The sequence below is a fragment of the Microtus oregoni genome, unplaced genomic scaffold (genome assembly GCF_018167655.1).
Source record: "Microtus oregoni isolate MIOR12 unplaced genomic scaffold, Mior012 000013F_ref0000133, whole genome shotgun sequence".
NCBI lineage: Eukaryota > Metazoa > Chordata > Mammalia > Rodentia > Cricetidae > Microtus > Microtus oregoni.
The window spans coordinates 38929133-38950389 of NW_024543072.1; the positions used below are offsets into that span (position 1 = coordinate 38929133).

At 44.3% G+C, this 21257-nt stretch overlaps 1 protein-coding gene across 2 annotated transcripts in view; it reads right to left on the reverse strand.

Moving 5' to 3' along the window:
• Tnr (tenascin R) overlaps positions 1-21257 on the reverse strand; it is a 402065-nt gene that overhangs the window by 59602 nt on the left and 321206 nt on the right. The window contains exons 4-8 of one of the 2 annotated variants that reach the window (XM_041662345.1): positions 18681-19157; positions 11984-12247; positions 9086-9201; positions 6775-6925; positions 1877-2146 (exon numbers count right to left, since the gene is read on the reverse strand). In XM_041662345.1, the coding sequence (XP_041518279.1) occupies positions 1877-2146; positions 6775-6925; positions 9086-9201; positions 11984-12247; positions 18681-19157 (1278 nt within the window). The remainder of the gene's footprint in view (positions 1-1876; positions 2147-6774; positions 6926-9085; positions 9202-11983; positions 12248-18680; positions 19158-21257) is intronic. The other variant, XM_041662346.1, reaches the window with a different exon arrangement.

Below are 21257 nucleotides of genomic sequence, written 5' to 3' on the forward strand. Positions count from 1 at the left end.
CCTGCCTAAGTGGGGGAGAAAGGAAGAGAAACGAGAACAATTTGATTGTCTTTTTCTAAGAAGTACACTCAGTCTTTGGAAATCTCAGGATAGGTTTACTAAAGCAGCCCACTGGCTATTCCCCAGGCAAGGAAGTGGAGTCTGTACCAAGGATTGACAGAAGAACTTAGAGTGGCTGGCAGACTCTAGCCTGCCTCCTGGAGCTTGCCAGAGTCCACACATTTTCAAAGGGAAATTTACCAGTGCATTTGCTTGCTTCTATGGAGGAGCCCATTGTAAGACTCTTGGATGGGCTCTCTGACTGGGGAAAGTGGAATTAAGTGGAGAGTTGTGAAGCAAAGCCTGGGCACTGAGAGTCCACTCCCCTCTCTCATGGGACAGGCTGCCATAATGGTCCAACTGCTCCCTGTTCCTCCATAGTCTGAATTCTAACCTAAGTAGTCCAGGGCGTCCCCATGGGCGGTCTAGCCTATATCTTCCCCAGTAATTCAATTCGTTCAGTTTTCAAATCTGTCTACCTGTAACACTGATCCATCTGCTATACTTGCGGTCATATTTTGGGGGTGCATATATCTTACAGGTAGAGAAGGTGTGCTAATTGTTGCACATTCTTGGAGTCTTTGACTCATCTTGTAGCAGACTCTCAAGCTCCAACCCTGTAGGGATAGGTCCCGCCCCTTGGGGGCGTGTTCGCCTCGGGCTAATGTCTGCCTATAAATTTGGCGAGCATGCTCCCAGCCGTTGCTTCTGCTTTCCTGGTCTCCGCAGGAACGGTGGTTCTGTAAGTCTATTTCTACATTAAAGCTATAGATATATATATATATTTTTACAATCTGTCTGCATTTGTTTACGCCGTTACACAACCCAAGGTGGGAGATTCATGTTTCTTCAGAAGTCAGTGGTGCTGAGATCTTCCAGGTGTTATCAGTTTTCTTTGATCCTTGGGAAAACCTGGAGCTAGCAGAAGCATTCTTTGACATGTAACCTCCCCAAGGAGGCCATCTTGGGTATCCTCTGACTTATTTCTGCCTTAATTTTCTTTTGGCACTCTCTCAGTCTCTAGGCCAAAATTCTAGATTAACAGGGACTCAGACTTTGTCCTGTGATCAGGCCCTTGCTTGCCTGACCTTTGAGTGGGGCCTGTTGTTCTTACCCCCTGACTGGTCAGGCTGGGGGACTCCAAGTCAGGAAGTGAGTCACTCTGAGGCCTGGCTTTTCGGATTATTGCTAAGTTCGAGGAAACTCTCTTGTGGGCATCATTGCAAGATCGGGAAAAAATTATAATGGGTTTAGCTCAGTTTCCTATCCATGGCTGTGTCTATGGCCTGTCTTCTACTAATTAGCCTTGTTGTTAGAGGTTGCCCATGGCAGCATGACTCAGGTACCTCAGTTGGAAGGTTTGCTGGTGGCTATGCAGGTTGTGCTTTGCACAAGACTGAGTTGTCTTTGATGAAATGACATCACTTCAGGCTTAGAGAATTTCTAGTTTCCAGTAAATGGCAGTGAAGTATCTTAAGAAACAGACACCTTCTCTGAACTCTCACAGATTTGTCATTTAGGTCAGTAACATGGATATTCAAATGTCTTTGGGATAAGCTTAATACTTCTGAAAGGAAGGGAGTAATAATATTAAGTCACAGGTCTGGCTAGCAGAGTTAGGTTGAGAACCCAGCTCTCCTTATTTGGGGGGTACTCTATTTTTCTTAATGCTGGAATAGCAATACCAGCAGGAGCCCCTGAAACCTCTAATTTGTTTCTTATAGCCTCTGTATGAACAGGGTTGCCTAGCACCATTTCATTTTTCTTTAACGTCCTCTGGCCTGATAACATCATCGTGTTGCCTCCCACCCCTGCCTTCTTCCCCTCCCAGTCTCACCTGTTGTAAATTGGGTACTTGTGGCATCGCTTTCATTGGTTCCTCGGACTGCACTGACTGAGACCTCATAGCGGGAGCCAGGTCTAAGGGCTTGCACTGAGTACTGGCTTAGGGGAGGCTGCAGCCGGAAGGTCGTCTTCCCGCCTTCTCCACCCACTAAGCCATATTTCAAGAGAATGAAGTCGACTTTGGCTCGAGGTGGGGTCCACTCTACAAAGGCCACAGTGTCAGAGACATCTCGAACCAGGATCTGCGTGGGCCCATCAATGACTGCATGAGAAATAGAACACAATGTTGATTCAGAAGTAAGCATTCTTTGGCATCTGTTTACCCTTTACATAATATACTAGCTTGTTCAATGGGATGGGTTTCCTTGCCCCATTGTACTGATATGGGGGAATAGTGGGTATTTGCTCAGTCCATGATCTTGGTCTATCTGGAATGACAGGTAGTGCTTCTTGTCTGCCAATGTGACCTCTTATAAGGAAGGAGGGAGAGGGTCATGCTCTTCTTGGGTGGTGATGACTGAGTCATGATGCATCTGATCAGTTCCCAGCGATCCAAGGACTATGCAACTGGATTTACCATATCCTGTATTTGTGAGTGTATTTCCCTCTTTCATATCTTAATAGATCCTTGATACCCCTTAAACAGATGCATGTGGATTTCTCTTAATGAGTGGCGCCCAACATGGGGCTCAAACGCACAATCTTGAGATTAGGAGCCTCATGCTCTATTGACTGAGCTAGCAGGGCACTTTGTTTAAGGCATATCAAGGATTTATTAAGGTATGAAAGGGGGAAATACACTCACAGAATACAGGATATGGTAAGTCCAGTTACAGAGTCCTTGTTAAGGGAGAACTGATCACCTGTTGATTCAGGCAGCCTGACTCAATCTTCACCACCCAAGAGAGAGCAGGACCCACTCCATCCTTCCTAGCCAGGCAGTGGTGGCGCACGCCTTTAATCCCAGCACTCGGGAGGCAGAGGCAGGTGGATCTCTGTGAGTTCGAGACCAGCCTGGTCTACAAGAGCTAGTTCCAGGACAGGCTTCAAAACCACAGAGAAACCCTGTCTCGAAAAAAAGAAAAAAAATTGGGATAAAAGAGGTCACATTGGCAGACAAGAAGCACCACCTCTATCAGGCCAGATAGTCCAAGGTGTATATACCCACTACAATATGAGGGGATATAGAAAGAGGAAGTCTCCTCCTTGAGCAAACATTTGCTGACACCATGGACACTGATAATTAGTTTTCCCGGGGACTTGGTCTCTTTCTCCATCCATTGACTATAGGTTTCAGGTACTGGCATTTCCCAATCTGGGCAGGGGAAGGTGACTTATTTCTTTCAGAGGTAATGACACAGGAGGAGAGAAGCAACTTCTGCCCGTTGCCCAGCTCTTACCTTCACTGAACCCAGAGGAAAACTCAATGAGATAATGGAGATAAATGAGACCCAGACTTGTTTGCCAAAAGTCTCTTCATGAATATTCACAAGTTATTCCTGTCTAGCTTTATTCAGCCTGGCCAACCAGGCTGGCATTTGCATATGTGGACACGAAACATGGCATTCAGGAAAATGTGCTCATCTGAATACAAAGAACTCTAACTCTAGAGTGGTTATTGTAAACCTACCCCAACCCCGCGCACATCCTCCCCACCCGACAAATGCCTGCACGTTTCTGAGCCTGAGGATGCTGGATACAGTGGGTACCCCAGGTTCTCTGGCAGTAGACATTGACTCTGGATTTAGCCTGTGTAGAGTCAGGGCTGATGTGATTCTCTACCACACTAATGGGTAAATAGGGAATATTTGATGTAGGGGTGAGTAGTGGAGAGCTAAGGAGGGGTATGGGGAGGAGAGGGAGGCATGGGTACATAGAAATAGATGACCATGTGAGCTTATGAAAAGAGATAAAGAGTAACTCAATTTCTTAGTTTCCATTTTATGGTTAAAAACTTTTATGAGGCTCAGGTATGTTTCTGGTCCTGGGTTTCTAGGAAACGATTTATGTCCCTTCCAGTAAATTTTCTTTTGCTTCAGTTTAAGTAACCTTCCATAGATTCTTCTGGAATCTTCGGCTAAGATTTTATTTTTAAATCAGTAGAAACTGAAGACTTTAATCTGTCTCTAGTGTGGTTGTCTCCCTCAGGACTCCCACAGGCTAACCTCGAGTTCCTCAACTTTTCAGAGCTGGAACATCTGCCAGGTCCCCCACTCTCAGCCCAATGCTGTATCCTATTAAGCAGCTTAGGACTTTTGGTCTACTATCAGCTAAAATGAAAATCACTAGGCTATTTTAGTATTACCTGGTTTGGAATTGAAATGAATTTCAACTTTTCGTACTTGAGGTAGTCAAGTGTTTAAAAAGAAAACAGCCATACAGTTTCTTTGCAGCATGCCACAGCTTTAGGTACCTCAGACCGTTGTTATTCCACTTAATTTAATTACAGGGTGGGCCAAATGCCCTCCCAGCTATGGCATAAGTTTGCTGTCTGACACTCAAGGATTACTGAGTTAGTGAACTGAATTGGTGAGCCTCTTCATCCATGAGAACAGGGTAGGAGAGCATTTCATTGAACTGGAGCTTTTTCAGAGAAAAAAAAAATGCCATCAGAGGAAATCAGATAACCACATAAAGCTTTTGTCCTTCAACTCTTTAGATCCAAAAACCCTAATCATAATGGATTGGCCATATTAGAATGTGATTATGTAGCTCCGAGGGCGTTCGCTGCAGGAGGTCTTGTATTTGCATTCATAAAATGGCCTGCCCTGAAAAAGCCAGTCTCAGTGCAGATGAGGGCTCAGAGCTTCACAGGAGGGGGTCGGTGTAGGTCAGAGCTTAGCAGAAGGAAAGAATCAAATGATTGTTTCCTAAGAGCGGCAGACAGGAATGGGAGTCAGCCATCTTTCCTGCTGCACCTTGGATTCTGCCCTTCGCTGGTCAATTGGTCATAATGTCCTGTTCCAATCAAGGTTCTAGCAGCTTGCTTTCAATTTTAGAACTAATTTCTAAATGAATACTAATTTCTAAATGAATACAAGTCCTTTCAAAGAATGGAATGCATGTATACATGTGTTTTTTTCTTGTTTTTCTTTTTTACTTTTTTTTTTTAAATAATTTTGTCCATGACACTACTCCATTAAGTAGGACTTTTCTTAATTGCCTAACTTTCCCCTGGTTTTCTAATTCTGAAACTTTTCATTTGAATTTTAAGGGATCTTCAAAAAGTACTTCAAATTTTATTTCAAAAATTGGTTTGGCTATAAGACCAAGGCAGGGTTGGATTGCTTCTTTAAGTGCCCTCGATACTCTGGAAGAGAATTACTCCACTGGAATGATCTCTCTCTTCTTTGGAGCCATCTTTTCTTCCCAGCCTTTTACCTATGCTCTCTTAACGTCAGTCATAGGAATGGTCTGGAGATACTCTATATCAGAAGGGAATAATTAACGTGTGTTAGCAGAAGCCCAGTCTTCAGTGTCCAGCATAACCTTGGGGAACAAACTTGTGCCTTTGGCCTTCTGGAGAGTTCTCCAGAGCTCCAAGGCTTTGCATGCATAGAATTTCTTCTGAAGTTCACTGGATTATAACAGTGTTTTAATGAGCCTACTCCCCATAATGAAACTGACGGGAGGGGGGGTTGTTGTTGTCTAAATCTTAAATGGATGCACAAAATATAAAACAGGTCAAAGCAGGACTTCCCTGGCTGGCAGTCATGGAAGAGAAGAAATTAGAAGTGTGTATCTCTCCCATTCCCATCCTGACACTGAGACATGGTTCTGGAATCCCGGTGCACCAATGCAAGACAAGCTAATACCAAAAAAAAAAAAAAAAAGGTTTTTTTCTAGACTGATCCTAAGTCTCAGAACCTGATGCTATTAGTTTGGATATGAATATCTAACTTTAAATCATTAATACATAAACATTGCTTTATTGCATAGTGCTGTAGTTCCCTTTTCTACCCAAGTCAACCTTTTGTTTTGGACTTAAGACTGGCTTTTTAGGATGTTGATTTCTGTTTATGAAAAAGAAAACTGTATTAGTATTCACCTAGCTCAGTTTTGCTAACAGGGAAAGTTGTTTAAACTCTGCATCTCAGCTTCTTCATCATCGATAAATGAGAGCCCCCAAATGAATGCCAGACACTACTTATCAATTTTGAGTAAGTCTGAGGAGTCGCACACATGCATATCACAGGGACTAAAATACAGCAATCAGATTGAACATCCTTTGCCAGATAATAGTACAATAAGGCAAAATATGACATGATTAATGAACTGATCTTGAAAATATAATGATTCTGAGTGAGATAAACTGTGGGCACAAAATAATAACTTGAGACATTATTTTGATCACTGGCAACTCTGCCTACGGTTTTCAAGTAGTCTTCCCCATACTGCCTTTACTTCTAGCATGTGTTGTGTACATGTATGTATACCAAGTATTAAGCACTGATCAGTATAGTGCTAATTATGTTGTGTATTATATTTAATCTAATCCTCAGCTCAATAGAGACGGTGTTATAAAACAGATGGAGGTTTAGAAAGGTTTAGTTGAATTTTTTCAAGTCTTAAGTAGGTGAGAATGACTTGGCTCTTGCTGGGTTCAAAGTTTATGACAATCGGAGGCTGACGAATGAGGCTTCTTAATGAGTGAGATTAGTAAAACATACTGGAACTACTAATAGAGAATTTCCTCAATGGAACAGTTTCCCAGGTTTCTGTGCTCGCAAAGATGAGCACTAAGAGAGACGATCTGCTAAGCGGCTGGCAGAGTATGTCCCTTTTGAAATTCCTACATCATTTCACTCTGCCATGAATCCTAGCATCTTTCTTACCTGTCCATGCCTTGCAGTTCTTTGGGCAGCCATGGAAAGAGTTGGAGGCACTTACCAGTAGAGACGCTGGCAGAGGTAGGGAGGCTGCGGGCTTGTTCCTTCAGAGCCACAACATTCACAATGTACTCCTCTCCGGGCTTCAGCCCTGTCTGGTTGAAGGAGGTAACGTCGCTGGGGAGCTGAGCAATCACCCCTCCTTCATTGTTCTGGAGAGCAGGGCAAAAGAGTGATCAGAGGGGTCACTAGGAAATACATATGATGAGAAAAAGATAAAGGAGCAGGATGCTGATTCTGCACATTGAAATTAAAAAGCAGACTATATCTGTTCCCTACACACTAGCAGCCGACTGCTTGGGGCCAGGCACATGCCTAACAGACTCAAAAGAACCAGTTTTCAAGGATATTTCTTTGGCCTGTCCTGACTTTTCTGAGCTTGCCCACACCCCCAAACCTAGTCATGCAGTGATTCAGATAGACTCTTGTCAAAGATTTAATGTTTGATGGTCATGATCAATGTCCATAAGATTTTTGGCACCTATTGTAATGAATATGCCCTTAGCTGTTTATAATAGTGCACTTGCATGGATATGTAATGTTACCGTCCAAGACATGATCAGATATTTTTAAAACCCAGAAGGATTGTCTCACTCTGTTTTATTTCTCATGGTGCTGCCTTGGCTGCCAATCTGTCACCATCGTGTTTTCCCTTCACTCACACCATGTAGAAATGGGAAGGAGAGAGAAAGGAAACACATGTGGGGAAAAATGTGAAAAAGCAATTTCATGATGTTGGGTCCAGGAGTTTCAATTGTAATCTACCCATCATCGTGTATGTATGTATGTATCTACCTACCTACCTACCTATCTCCATCCTTCTATCATTTATCTATCTACTTTATTTTCCAATGTGTGCTTTGGAAATAGCAGAGGCAGAGGTCCTTTTTGTAACCCTGCCATTCTTACGTGTTCTTTGTTCTCTATTTATGTCACCTGGGTGTTCCATATATAACTTATAGCCATGCTCTTATAAATCAATATGATGAATGTTCCCTTCCCGTGGCTTCAACCTATATATTACGGCATAGAGTCCATGAAGCCATGCATTTGATCTTGGCTTGCCCTGACTAGCTCATCTCTCATTCAAAGTTTTATAGATTATGTGCAGAGCAGAACATCACAGTTATTTTTTTTTCCTGCCTGAACAGCAGGATGACATGATTCTTCCTGCCTTGTTATAAACCCAGTTGCCTGCAATTCTTTCTTGGCCATTTAAATCAGGCAAGACATATCCTAACAGATTTGTGAAGAACATCTGTTTAGGTGTATTTAGCTTGCTGTGACTCAATCCACATAAGGGTGTGAGAGCGCTGGAGTGGAGCCTGAGATTCAGGTTTTTGTCTTAAACCTGGCAGGTGATGTCACTGAAGATCTCTGAGCTCTGGTGTCCTTTGACTAAGCAAAACTAAATGTAAAATGAGAGCTCACATTCCATTTGCTTGCAGGTCTTTTGTAGCTACAAGAGTCAAGGCTCCAGGAATTCTGGAGTAAAAGAACAGTAAAACCACAGTCTTGTTAGCCAAAAATGTGTCAGTTGTCATTAGGTCTGATGAATGACTCAAAAAATGCTTTTTGATGGTGAAGGATGCAGACAGAGGAAAGGAGTGTGCTGCACTCCCTATCCATGGACGATGCTCGGGGAGAGTGTGAGCAGAGCCAGCAGAGACCGGAAAGCGGGACAGCACCGGTGGCTTGCAGACAGTTCCCTGACTCACTAGATCAGCCACTCTAAAGACCGCATAGGACTCTCAGGATACTCCTAACTCCCAAGTTATAATAATGAATTTGTCTAAGGAAAAACTTGCAGAATGGATTATAAATTCATTTTGACTAATTTAGGAAAACCAAGACACGTTTTATATCTCTAACTTTCAGAGGTTGAAGGCCACAAGCTAACTTTTTAACTTTTTCTGTATTTATCAGTAGGCTGCCTGTGTGACTGGTTCCATCTGTCTGTCCTTTTGTGCAAAGTCAGGACTCGACTCTTTGAAGGCTTGGTTTTCAGGCTCACTACAAGCACAGCTCTCCAAAGACTGGCGCTCCCTCAGCAGACAGCTGGGTCCTGGCACTACTTCCCACATGTCCCATCATCCAAGGCCTGGAGCTGAGCTCAGGCTGTATTTGTTAGGCAGTCCTCTGTCTGGCCTTTGTGAGGGCAATGCCCTGTAGCCCAGACACAACATTCCTCCCTGCGTCGTTAGTGGCTTTGGAAGTTACGTCAGTTAGTACCCTCCTGCTGCCCCCAAATCTAAGTTGAGGATAGGGATATACCCATCAGGCTTGTTTAAGTGAGCTCAGAGTCGTGTTACCTTTGGAATGAAGCTGATCTCCCACCCATCGAAGGGGAATGAGAAGGGCTCCCACTGCACCTCCACGGTGGTCTCTGTGATCGTCTTGAACTGTAGCCCTTGAGGAGTGGAGACATCTGGAACACAGCAATGTAGGTGGCAATGTCATGGCCATCTCTGTCAGGGGCAGTGACCGCTTCCTGGTGCTTTGTCTTGTGACCTCCCTTGGTGTCCTGGGTGAGGAGAGGTGTGGTGGCCAATCCCAATCCTGCTGCAGACAGAGTCTCAGTGGCAGGGTCAGCACACTGACATGTGGCCCTGGTGCTCGGTGTGTGTGAATACATGAGCAGACTTAACACATGTAATCATTAGTTTTGTGCTTTCTATTACATAACAGAAAATGTTAACATTAAAAATTTTTAAATCGTGTTTTCTTTTCCTTACTCATGTGGTAGATCCTGGCATCGGATAAAAATCCTTTCTCGGAGGACTCATATAGAAACCATGCGGGTTTCCTGGGAGGCAAGATAGTAGCCAGTATTGGTGTTCCTATTTTATATCCAGGAAAAGGGAGACACAGAAGAGACTGGCCAGCTTCAGAATAAAACTGAATGCTTTCCCTGAGTATCTGAGGTGTGTTGAAAGTATAGAGACTCAAATCACTACAGCTCTAATGGTTAGAATTTGCCACTTTGTATTTACGAAGAAAGCACAGGCATAAACAGCGTTGCTCCCATTTCCTTGTCTCTAAATTCCCTCCTGTTCTCTCTTCTCTTGCTCACCTTTGCCTCACTTATCTGGTTTTGCTTTGCTTAGTCTTTCTCTTCTTCTCTCCGTTCCCCACCCGTAACACGCACACACGCACACACACACACACACACACACACACACACACACACATATACACAGGTTTAGTGAGGTGGAAATATGTTTGTCCTGATGGAGTTCCAGTCACCAGCCCTGAAATACAGCAGTGTGACTTTTCACAGTTCTCTAGGAAGCCTGCTCCCATGTTCGTGTTGCTTCTCAGGCTATTCCCACTGGAAAAGGACAGATTTTTGTTTTTTTTTCCATTTTGTTTTATTTCTTATTCCTGTGAAGAAGCTTCTTTTGCTCCTTGGTGGAAAGGCAGGGCCAGTGAAGACACGTGAAGGAATGGAAGGTGAGTTTACCAGAGTTAACACTTGGTAAGCTATCTCTCATCTTTTTCTTTGATGAACTATGCATATAGTTCACCTAGGAGTGAGCCTGAGGGGATGCCCCACATTGGCACAGTAAATGCCACCAGAGGTGGAACCCATATCAGGACATGGGTGTGGATCAGAAAGGAGCAGCTTCTGGATCCCCCAGGGATTCCAGGGGTTGACTCATCCCCCAGTACAGTGGGAAAAGCAGCAGATGGTGATCTGCTACACAGTCACCAAAGCTATTTAAAACTAGTTCTCAGGCACCAGATTTTTTAAAGGGTCAAATATAAACAGAGATAATTATAGGCATATTAACACACTCAACATTTATGGAGGAGTCCAATAGTATCATAAGACTTTAGTCACCTACAAGTGGGGCAAGGGGACTTTCTTTAGCCTGTGTCCCTATCTTTGCATCTTTCCAATTTCAGTCTTTGACCTCTTTGAGGTCCTCAAGACCAATGCTTTTATCTTGACATTTCCTTTTTCTGAAATTTTCTGGCATATGTTATCCAAATGCCATTTGTCATTTGAGACCCACATAAAAATGGGCTCAAATCTTTTATTCCCTGTTTGGTCATAAATTCTCTTTACAGACCCCAAGGGTTTTCTGAATTCTAAGGGTCCCTGTTTCCATGGCCACGGTCTTGTTCCAGTCTCTTCTTTCATCCCTCGTCCTTCAGATGTTCTCTGTGTAGAATCAAGTAAGGCACAGCGGCCCCTCTTCATTGATGTCTCTATGAGGTGTCCAGGCATCTGTTTGTCCAGATTCTGCACTGGATTTGGGGCAGCACGAATGCAGGTTGCTGCCCAACTACTGGAAATTTCTTTCGGGAGATTGCTCATCTTAATTTTGGAAAGTTGAAAGTAATACAGACACTTCGTAATTATTTAAGAATACAGAAGTATAAAGGAAAAGAAACAGTGTAGGGAAAGAAACAGTGTTTCTTTTCTCGTTCTTTTTTTGGGCAGATTCAGTGTTAACACTTGGTAAGCTATCTCTCATCTTTTTCTATGATGAACTATGCATATACAGAACATAGATAGGGACCTAGAGGTCTTCCTTGTTCTAAAGAAACAGCAAAGACTTTCCAGAGATTATGCGTCACAGAGACGGCTCAGCTTGCTTCCTGTCTGTGTCTTTACTATCACTCTCCACTGCAGTTTTCTGAATTATCTTCTAGAACCTCAACTTCTATTACTAAAGTGACTATCAAGATATTTTGCTAAAATAAGAAGTCGTAAAGAAATTATGCCACTTATAGAAATAGACGTCATCAGCTGTGACTTAAACTAATGTTATCATTGTTGTATTTTTTCTCACTCTGTTTAGTTCTTACCACCTGTAATGTAACATTGGCCCTTATTTGTTATACTTCATAGCTGCTAGTTTTGAGTCCCTAACTAGATTAAAAATCTGTATAAATCTCATACTTTGCTTGACTTCTATCAGAATCCAGCTTACAACAAATCTAGTGCTCAATAATTAAAGTATTGTTTGTTCTAGAATTCATGGATGTTGCCTGAATTTGGAAGCTCTCATAATCAGAAGTGCCTGTTTAATGGTGGGCCTTTTGTTTTTTAAAATGGGTCACTTCTAAAGCCCTTTCCCTCAAGAGCAAACGATTGCAGGCATCCCTAACGAACTAAGAAAAGACACTACAATCATGAATGCCCATGATCTCATGAAGGAGAAAACAAAAATGAAGCAGGACGGGGAAATGGTACGTACGAGTGGCCACCTTGGCAGTGATGGGAAGGCTGAGGATGTTGCTAATGACAGCGTAGACGCTGATGTTGTAGGTGAGACCTGGCTCCAGCTCCGTGATGGTGACACCACTCCAATCTCCAGGCACCCGCTGCTGGAGCTGGAGGCCCCCCAGGGCCATCGGCTGGTAAGAGATCACATATTCCGTCACTGCCATCGGCCCGTCCCATTCCAGCTCAATGGACCTGTCGCTGATACCAGCCACTCGCAAGTCCTCTGGAGGGGCAACTACCAGGAGGCAATACACAGACAGCATGAGCTCAGAGGATTGCCTGTCCCAGTGCGGACTCAACTTTCTTGTTCGCATCTCACCCCCTAATTACATGTCTGGAGTGCTCCATGGCTCATGGTTCATGGCTCCCTGGCTCCATGGCTCATGGCTCCATGGCTCATGGCTCCACAGCTCATGGCTCACAGCTCCACGGCTCCATGGCTCCACGGCTCATGGCTCCACGGCTCATGGCTCCATGACTCACGGCTCACGGCTCACGGCTCATGGCTCCACGGCTCACGGCTCATGGCTCCATGGCTCCACGGCTCACGGCTCATGGCTCCATGGCTCATGGCTCCACGGCTCACGGCTCACGGCTCACGGCTCATGGCTCCACGGCTCACGGCTCATGGCTCCATGGCTCGGTTCTCTACTGAAAGACGCCACACTCCACAAGGCCATCAATGACTGTGGGGCTGGAGCTGGTCCCTTACTGCCTTGCGAAGGCTGACTGTCAAATTGCCAGGAATTTTGCCTGACTGTTCACGGGTATTGCCATTGTTAAAGATGAAATGCTATGAAACAGTAATTAAGCAAATTGCATCTAAAAGATAATTATTTAAGACCTGTCACTTTAAAGTCATTTCACTGCATTTTACAGTTAACTATGCCTGTAAGGTGACTTTTGTGTGTTGCATCTCTGGTAGGAATACTGCATCGCTGCGCCCTGTTGCCTATCTGTTCCTAACCCCATGTTTAATGACGTCACATGAGCTGCTTGAAACTGGCCAAGGAAGTGTGTCCCCCATGGAAATTTGCAAAAGCTACAAGTAAGAGCTTACTAGTCTGTTTTCCTTCAGAGAGCCAGTTGTTAGATTTTTTTCATAGCACACTGTGACCAACTAAACAGTTTGGTAGTTTAATAAATTACTGCTGTCAGACTGTCCTGACAGCCAGGGTCTGATTTAACAAGTGGAAATAAAGACTAATTCCTGTTTTTCCTACAAATTATAAGAAGCCAAAACAACATGTCCTATATCTCACAGCCTAATGAAGATGCCCAGAAATTCTTTATTACAGCACCCTCCTCCCCTTCTTTAAAACGGACAACATTTAAGCTCTGAAGCGAATATAACTTGTTTCAAACTAATTTTCATTAGCCTTGACCTTGGAGATGATGATCAGGGAGCATTCTTGAGAGCTTTGCTTTTCTCACTTGTCCAGCTTCGCAAATGCTATGCAGAGTTGCCAAAGGTTAAACCGCATTGAGATAGCCTTTCTTGTATAGCTCCCTTGGGAAGCGAAGCTTCACTGTGGGGTGGGCATCAAATCATTGAACCTTTAAGACTAATTAGAAGGCTAACACTAGTGTCTATAATTGGACCCGCTCAAAGATTACAGCAGAGAACAGGCCAAGATTTAAGTGATTCTAATTAACTTGCATGTTTGTATGGAGTGGAGGTTCCCACTGGTATCAGAGTTGCCATTGGCTTTGAATTTTTCTGCTGGGTAACCTCACCCTTTACAAACAAGCAGGGCCAGGCCAGGTGCTTTTCACAGGAACATGGGAGCATGAGAGGAGAGTGCCTGCCACCTTGGACTCACACCACAGACCTCAAATTCTTGGCTAAGAGAACTGAGGAACCCTTATCTGGTCCACAGTTCATGGGAACAAACAACATCACAGGTCTGTAATACTGGCTATTTACTTTGCCTCTGCCCCCAACCAATCTCTGCATAAAACAGCTGAGAAAATACAGTTTCTTCTGACCAAAGAGGGAGGACGTTACCAGAGGCAGGAAGTCTGCACTTTCTTCTTATTTAGTCAATTTATTTGTTCCCACAATGTAGCTTAGGCTATACTAAGACAGACAGTCTTCCTGCCTTTCCCCATCTCCCCGATTGCTTGGATTATAGCTCTGGACCATTATTACCATGCATGTCTTAAAATTTACTCCAAAAAAAAACTTTCAAAACTAAAGTAAGTATAAATAAAATTTAATTAAACCCTTAAGTGCCCAGTTTATGGCTCTGACATTATAAACACTGAGGTGCACTGGTAGAAAACCTGCCCCTATTTGTTATGGCATTTTTTTGTGAAGATTTCTATGTCCCAGACAAAATGCTAACACTTTACCCTGGGTTATTCATTTCACCCCCCCCCCACCAGCACAGCAGGAGAAGTTTTATTATTACTCCTAATTCATATGTAAGGAAACTGAGGCATGCAGCAAGCAAAGACAGGAGCAAGGATTTGAACCTCAGGGACAATGGCTCAAGAAACTGTCAGCAAACACATAATTCTAGATTAGGCTATAAAACATCTCAATGATAAAATATATCAGACACACCACTTAACTAATTAAAAATCCTTTTGCAGCAGCCCTGCTAGGTAGCTCAGTAAGGTGGAGTAATCTGAAAGCCACAAAGGAGTGCTGAGTGGAGGGAGGTGTTCAACTCCAGGGTGCTGAGTCAGGACTCTCAAACTCAGCTCTTTCGTGGAGTGCGCTATGCATTGTACCTGCTACCTTCTTTCATTTGTGCCCAGCCCCTCAAGGACTGTGTAGAAGCTCCATGAGAAACAGTCCAGATGACCTACACATGTGTTCAACTGAGTTTTCCTTGTGCCCCTTCTTGTGAATCAACACCTTTACTCCAAGACTTATTGACAGGACTCCTCCCTTCTGGCAGAAATGGTCTCTCTAAATTTTGAGTCATGGACAACTCTTGGGACCTGTGGGACAAGTCAGGGTATTCCTTTTTCTATTCCTTCTTCCAGAAAAATGGAGTTAAAGGTGACAGTAGTGGGTGATCTAAGCTCGAGATTTAGAATCTTAAAGCAAATAAGATGCAGATAACTTTTCATCTTGCCATCTTAGACTTGCTAATACTCCCTTCACATCTTCCTCAGAGAAGGGCACCTGCTGTCACCTGTGGTGGAAGCACTCTGATGAGTGTTAGGCCCATGAAGGTGTCAGAAATCACTATCAAATAAAACAATACTGAACTGTAAAGCAACCTACAAAAGAGATGCAAGTAGTGAGTGCGTGGTGGGCACAAAGCGTTTGCAGTAGTATTCTCTTTGCTGCTTGCATTTTGAGCTGCGGAAAAGCAAGGGGCTAGAAAGGAAAAGGCTGGCTGGAGGATCCAGGACTGTTTATTTCCAAAGCAGCCTTGCCATTTCACGTTGGCACTTAGTGAGCACGCAGGGAGGCAGTTCCAGTCTGCGTTTTGCTCCATAGAGCAAGTGGTTTCTGGAGCCAAAGGTGGGACAGCCTCTCTCGACAGAGCTGAGCAACGATGTTGATGGATCTGCACACACCTCACTGAATTCCAGGGAACCTTGTCCTGCTCACTCTTAGGGAGCCTCCAACAACTCATTCCCCAGCTCCTGCCCTAACACCATCGCGGGATGGGTATGCACAAATGATTCCGGGTGCTTCTATTCAAAACAAAACACAGTTGTTGCTCTCAGCATTTATGCAGAAAGACTGCTCCTTGTGTATTTGATGTGAAAGATTTCATTTTTATTAACCGTTTGGCTTAGCATCTCAAAGAGGTTTAGGGAATGCTAGAAGTTGGTGGGTGGCCAGAATTCCCATTCTTACTCCATTTTTTTTTTTTATTGAAAAGAAAAAAAAAATTCCGCCTCCTCCCAGCCTCCCATTTCCCTCCCCCCACTTTTCTCCTCCTCCCTCTCCAGTCTGAAGAGCAGTCAGGGTTCCCTGCCCCCGTGGAAAATCCAAGGTCCTCCCCCCTCCATCCAGGTCTAGGAAGGTGAACGTCCAAACTGGTTAGGCTCCCACAAAGCCAGAACAGTCTTACTCCATTCTTAATGAGCTCTTGGCTCTGGGGAAACTGGTCTCTGATTGCTGCTTTTCGAGTCTGTAGAAGGAGAGGCCCAAAGCAGCATTTTTCTAAGGCCTCTTTTAAGTGCCCAGACTCAGGAGGTTTTGCTGTCTTCTCTTTACATGGGCAGAGCACAAGGCAGAAAGACATAACATGAGCAAAGGTCAAGGCTAGGAGTCAACTGTAATGGCCTTGCTGTCACTAGACACTTGTACTGATGCTGGGCTCTAGGGGGCCTCACAGTGAAATCCATATGGTGGGCAGCTAGTCGCTATGTCCTGCGAAAGAAAAAACGGTGACCTGCAAGGAAGTGGCTGTCCACGTTTCCCCCTCTCTGACCCTTCTCTGTCCTCTCTCTCTGCACTCCTTGGAGCTGTCTTGCCTGCACCTGACCAGAAATGTCAAACAATGAGTAAACAGGCCCCTCTCCTACATCCTCTTCACAGAGAGCTAGTAAAACAGCACTTTAGATAATGACACACATCCCTTTCTGGAAGAGACCTGTGGCATTTGGTTTTAAAGGCAGGCACTAAGCGGAGCACCTCCTGCAATGAGAGGTGGCTCCAGGGTTGCTATAGAAACAGGAGATTATGCAACTGTCCTTGCTCATGGACTTTGAACTAGTAAAGAAAATTTATCGGGGTTTGCAGCCGTCTTCCTCAAGCAGTGCCGGGCTGACATGTCAGAAGCAGCACGCACGTTAGGCTTGGGCTTGACCCAGTTACAGCTGTGTTACCAGCTGGTGAATCTTGCCTGATGTGATCAAGGCATCGGCTCTCCAGTTCAGCTGGAACACTGGATCAGATTAAAGTTATGTTGTCGTTTGCTTTCTTTTGTAAATAGGCCTGACCTGTGGAAAAGCATGTCTAGATCACAACAAGCCTATGCGAGTTCACGGCCATTGATTGCATTAAGAAGCATGTGTGCTGTAGTATAGCACTAAACCAGCAATGACTCAAGCGGACCCTTTGGCAGCCTCTGGATGGGGCCTCCAGGAATCTCATGCTCTTGTTGGAAACAAGGTTCTGCTTCAGGTTTGCAGCAATTGTCCCAGTGCTTCAGATTCAAAAGCACTGAGGGCTAATGTCTGCTTCAGTTTCGCTTTGAAATAATTGGTATAATGACTATACTTTTAGAAAGAAATTTCAATTCAATAAACAGAATTGAAGGGCTAGATGAAATAATTGAATATAGAAGAAATGTAGCATAGGAAAAAAATTTTTCTACGCAGTGAGCTATTGTCCCTACTTCCTTTAGAGGGGTTCACTTTGAAGCCACAAATGCAGATGCTGAATGACAGAAAGCTGTGGAAGCTGGCTTCCCAGGATTTGTCCTTTAGAAATTACTAGAATTGCTCAATTAGAAAGCTTTAAAATGTTGTTTATTTTTATTTACTTAAAAAAATTCCCAGGAGGAATTCTGAGCTCACAATGGAAAGGATCAATTACTTAACCTATACTTGTAAGAGCACAGATGTATCAGCAATAGTTTCTGATTTAATCAGAGGAGGATGAACAATAGAGAAACAAAGAAAATAATATGATCTGGGGGAAAAAACGTAAAATCACCACCAGCCCTGTGAAATACTGCCGTCTCCCTCACTGATGGATTTAGGTTTTAGAATACCATGGCAGGACATGAGCGACCGATCGTTTTCTATAATGTAGGCTACATATGGAGTTGGTTCCTGTCTGTGCTATAGTCATCTGGAACAGAATGAGTCATATCTGCTTAATATTCTATATTAATTGTTAAAATGTCAGCTCCTTGGTAATTTCATAAATTTCATCCTGCAATCTGTAAGCTAACCAGATAAATAAAGAACCAGAGCCATCCTTCCTCAAACAGTGATGTAAGATGCTGAGACACAGTAATGGGCGGGGAGATGCTTTTAAGCAGGTGCAATTCGTGGACTCCCATGAGTTAAAGACCACCCTTATCTCGCATGGTCCCCTGACCTTTTGCTGCTTGCTGTGATTTGAATACTGTTTGTGTATGGCCCCCTAGACTTCAGGAGCTGAAGTTTGATCCCCATTCTGAGTTATTCAAAAGAGTACAAAGTTAATCTGACTATGGTGCATAGAGATGGGGTCATTGGTAAGTGAATCAGACTAGCTGAGTCATCAGAATGAACCCCTGTGGTCGAATCCTAGCTACTTAATAAGGAAGAGAGATGGGAGGAGATACATGCATGCTCCTCCTTGTCTCTTGTCATGTGACTTCTTGTGCTACTTTGCTACTCCACCAGCAAGAAGGTGATCATTAGATGTAGCTGCTTAATCTCGAACTTCTAGAACTGAGATCCCAAATAAACCTCGTTATAATGCATCCACATCGTTTTATGTTATTTGGCAATAAGCTAATAAGCCAACCACCTCTACCTTAGGGACAGTAAGGCTTTGTCATCTCTATTATTGTCTTTGCTCTAGTCTCAAGACTAGAGATCTAGATCTCATCAGGATGTGACCTCACCAATTGTTATGGAATCAAAAACAGTTGCCACAGAAAGCAAATGAGTACAACCAAACTGGGAATTATTTTGTTCTTTCCCCTCTGCTCGTCCTCCCCAACCAACTAGCCCCAGAGTGTTCCCCTTCCTACCTGTTGAGCAATCGGGGCCCTGGTAGCCCTCCTCACAGACGCAGAGTCCCTCCTGGCAGTGTCCTCGCCCACTGCAGGCGTTCAGACACCGGCGCTGGCTGCAGTCTTCCCCAGCATAGCCCTCTTGGCACAGGCATGTACCATTGGCACACTGCCCCTTCCCTGAACAGTCCTCGGGGCACCGCAGCTCCCTGCAGTCCTCGCCTGTGTAGGGCTCTTCACAGACACATTCTCCATCCACGCAGAGCCCCCGGGAGCTGCAGTCCGTTGGGCACCGCAGCTCAGAGCAGTCGTCGCCACTGTATTCACTGTCGCAAATGCACTGGCCATCGACACACACCCCCCGACTGGAGCAGCCCAGTGGGCAGTAGGGCTCTGAGCAGTTCTTGCCAAACCAGCCTTCATTGCAGATGCAGCCACAGGACTCAAAGCTAAAGTTGCCATGGCCGCTGCAGTGAGGGACATAGTCCAGTTGTCCTAGAATGGCCAAGGAGAAGGTCAAAGAGCAGCAGTGGCCTCTCATAAAAATCATACTGGGAAGGGTTGAGCAGAGACCTACACTTATCCCTTGATCACATTGGTGCTGCTGAGAGTAAACTACAACATAGTTCGGTACAAATTCAGTGTAATAAATGTTTCCACGTAGTGCAATTGTCAACGCCTAACACCACACTGAAGGTGAAGACAGGTAAGACCTGGGCCATTGTCCTCTTTCAGATCACCTGCAGAACATCTTAGCTTAGGTTCCCTAGAAGCTGATAAGAACACTTGTTAAAAAGTGTTCCCACACTGGGCAGTGGTGGCCCACAACTTTAATCCCAGCACTCAGGAGTCAGAGACAGGTGGATTTCTGTGAGTTTGAGGTCAGCCTGGTCTACGAGAGCTAGTTTCAGGACAGGCTCCAAAGCTACAGAGAAACCCTGTCTTGAAAAACAAAAGCAACAGCAGCAATAAAAAAGTGTTCCCAGAAGAAACTTGCCATAGCGGGTTGGATGAGGGGATCAGGAAAGAGTGTGGCTGAACCAGAACATGACTATGCAAAGTCCCAGGAAGAGCAACTCAGATTCCTGCGGTATTCTAGAACCAGTGTGAGCCATACTTGCTCATGGGCTGAGGTCTTTCTCTGAGCACATGCAAGTTCTAGGGCCTTCTATGTCTTTGAGCATGTTGAGTGTTTTGATAGGCTAAGATCATCCCTCTGACAAAGATGTCCAGGTGCCCAGTACAGGTATGAGAGGGCTTGGGAGGGATGTAGGCCAAGCACTGGACCAACTGTGCAGATGGAAGTTACAGATGTTACAGACCTGTCCCATCTTCTCCCTTCCTCCACTGGCTACTGCACACTTATCAATTCTAGGGCTTCTTCAGAGATTTCCTGAAGCATGCTTTCAGTTACTGTCTGCTAGGATACCTTCAGGATTTCTTGCATAGATCTTGCCCCCAGCCTTTTTGTATAAAGTTTTATGGCTAAATAATAAAGGCTAAGTTCAATCTAGTAAGTTCTGTGTCATGTGGTCCACATTGCCTGAAAAATATACTGCACGGACATTGCTTAACATAGCTTACCCTAATAGATTTTCCTAATCAGCCAATGATTTGAGTGGCAAGCTGGTGGATTCTGCAAGCAGGAGAGACCATACCCATGAAAACCTATGGCCTTTTCTTGTTTTTAAATGCCACCAAAAAGACAAACCAATCTATCAGGACTCACTAAAGGACAGGAACATAGACATTTTGATTTCCTTGTCCATTCATCACACTGCTTGTCTATAAGCTGAGGAAATTCTACAAAATGTTTCATTGGTCAGATTGGCCTCTATCTTACTATGGCTCTGGGAGAATGGGTCTTATCTCTGAAGCTGTGGGCCCAGGGAAGCTACGGAGAAACCCTGTCTCAAAAAATCCAAAAAAAAAAAAAAAAAAAAAAAAAAATTTCCCTCCACTTTCATCTTGAACTATTGGATCGTATGAGGTAAACACTTGCACCCAAGATAATATGATGGTTGTTCCATGTCATCCAGAGCCACAGCTACATGAGTCTGAGGGATCCTTTGGGTGGAGAAAGCTGGTCACAAGACTGACTTGGGGGCGGCTAGCGGTCGCCCTTACTCATGAGATGCTTACTGGGAGTCAGGCTCTCATCCAACTAGGTGAGTTAATAGTTGATAGCTCCTTATTGTTCTAGTCTGTCACAGTTTGTAGATGAGGAAGGAAAGGCATGGGCTATGTGACTGGCTTAGATCACAAGCCAGGGGTGGCCGAGCAGATCTGAAGTCAAAGTCTGACTTTGAAGTCTTGATCACATCTTACAGTAAGGAGGCAGATGAACAAAGACAGAAGCAAATCTACTGAATGTTCAGCCTTTTGGAGAACAGGGAAAGGTGGTGTGTGTGTGTGTGTGTGTGTGTGTGTGTGAGTGTGTGAGTGAATGCACATGTCTATATTTATGGAGTAGGTCAGGATAAAATTCCCATCTTGATGGAGGAGAGGGGAACAGGTCACCTGAGACCTTAATGACTTCCATTTGCTCAGAGGGGAGCAAGGCTGCGAGTGAACGGGCAGAGCACCGCATGCCCT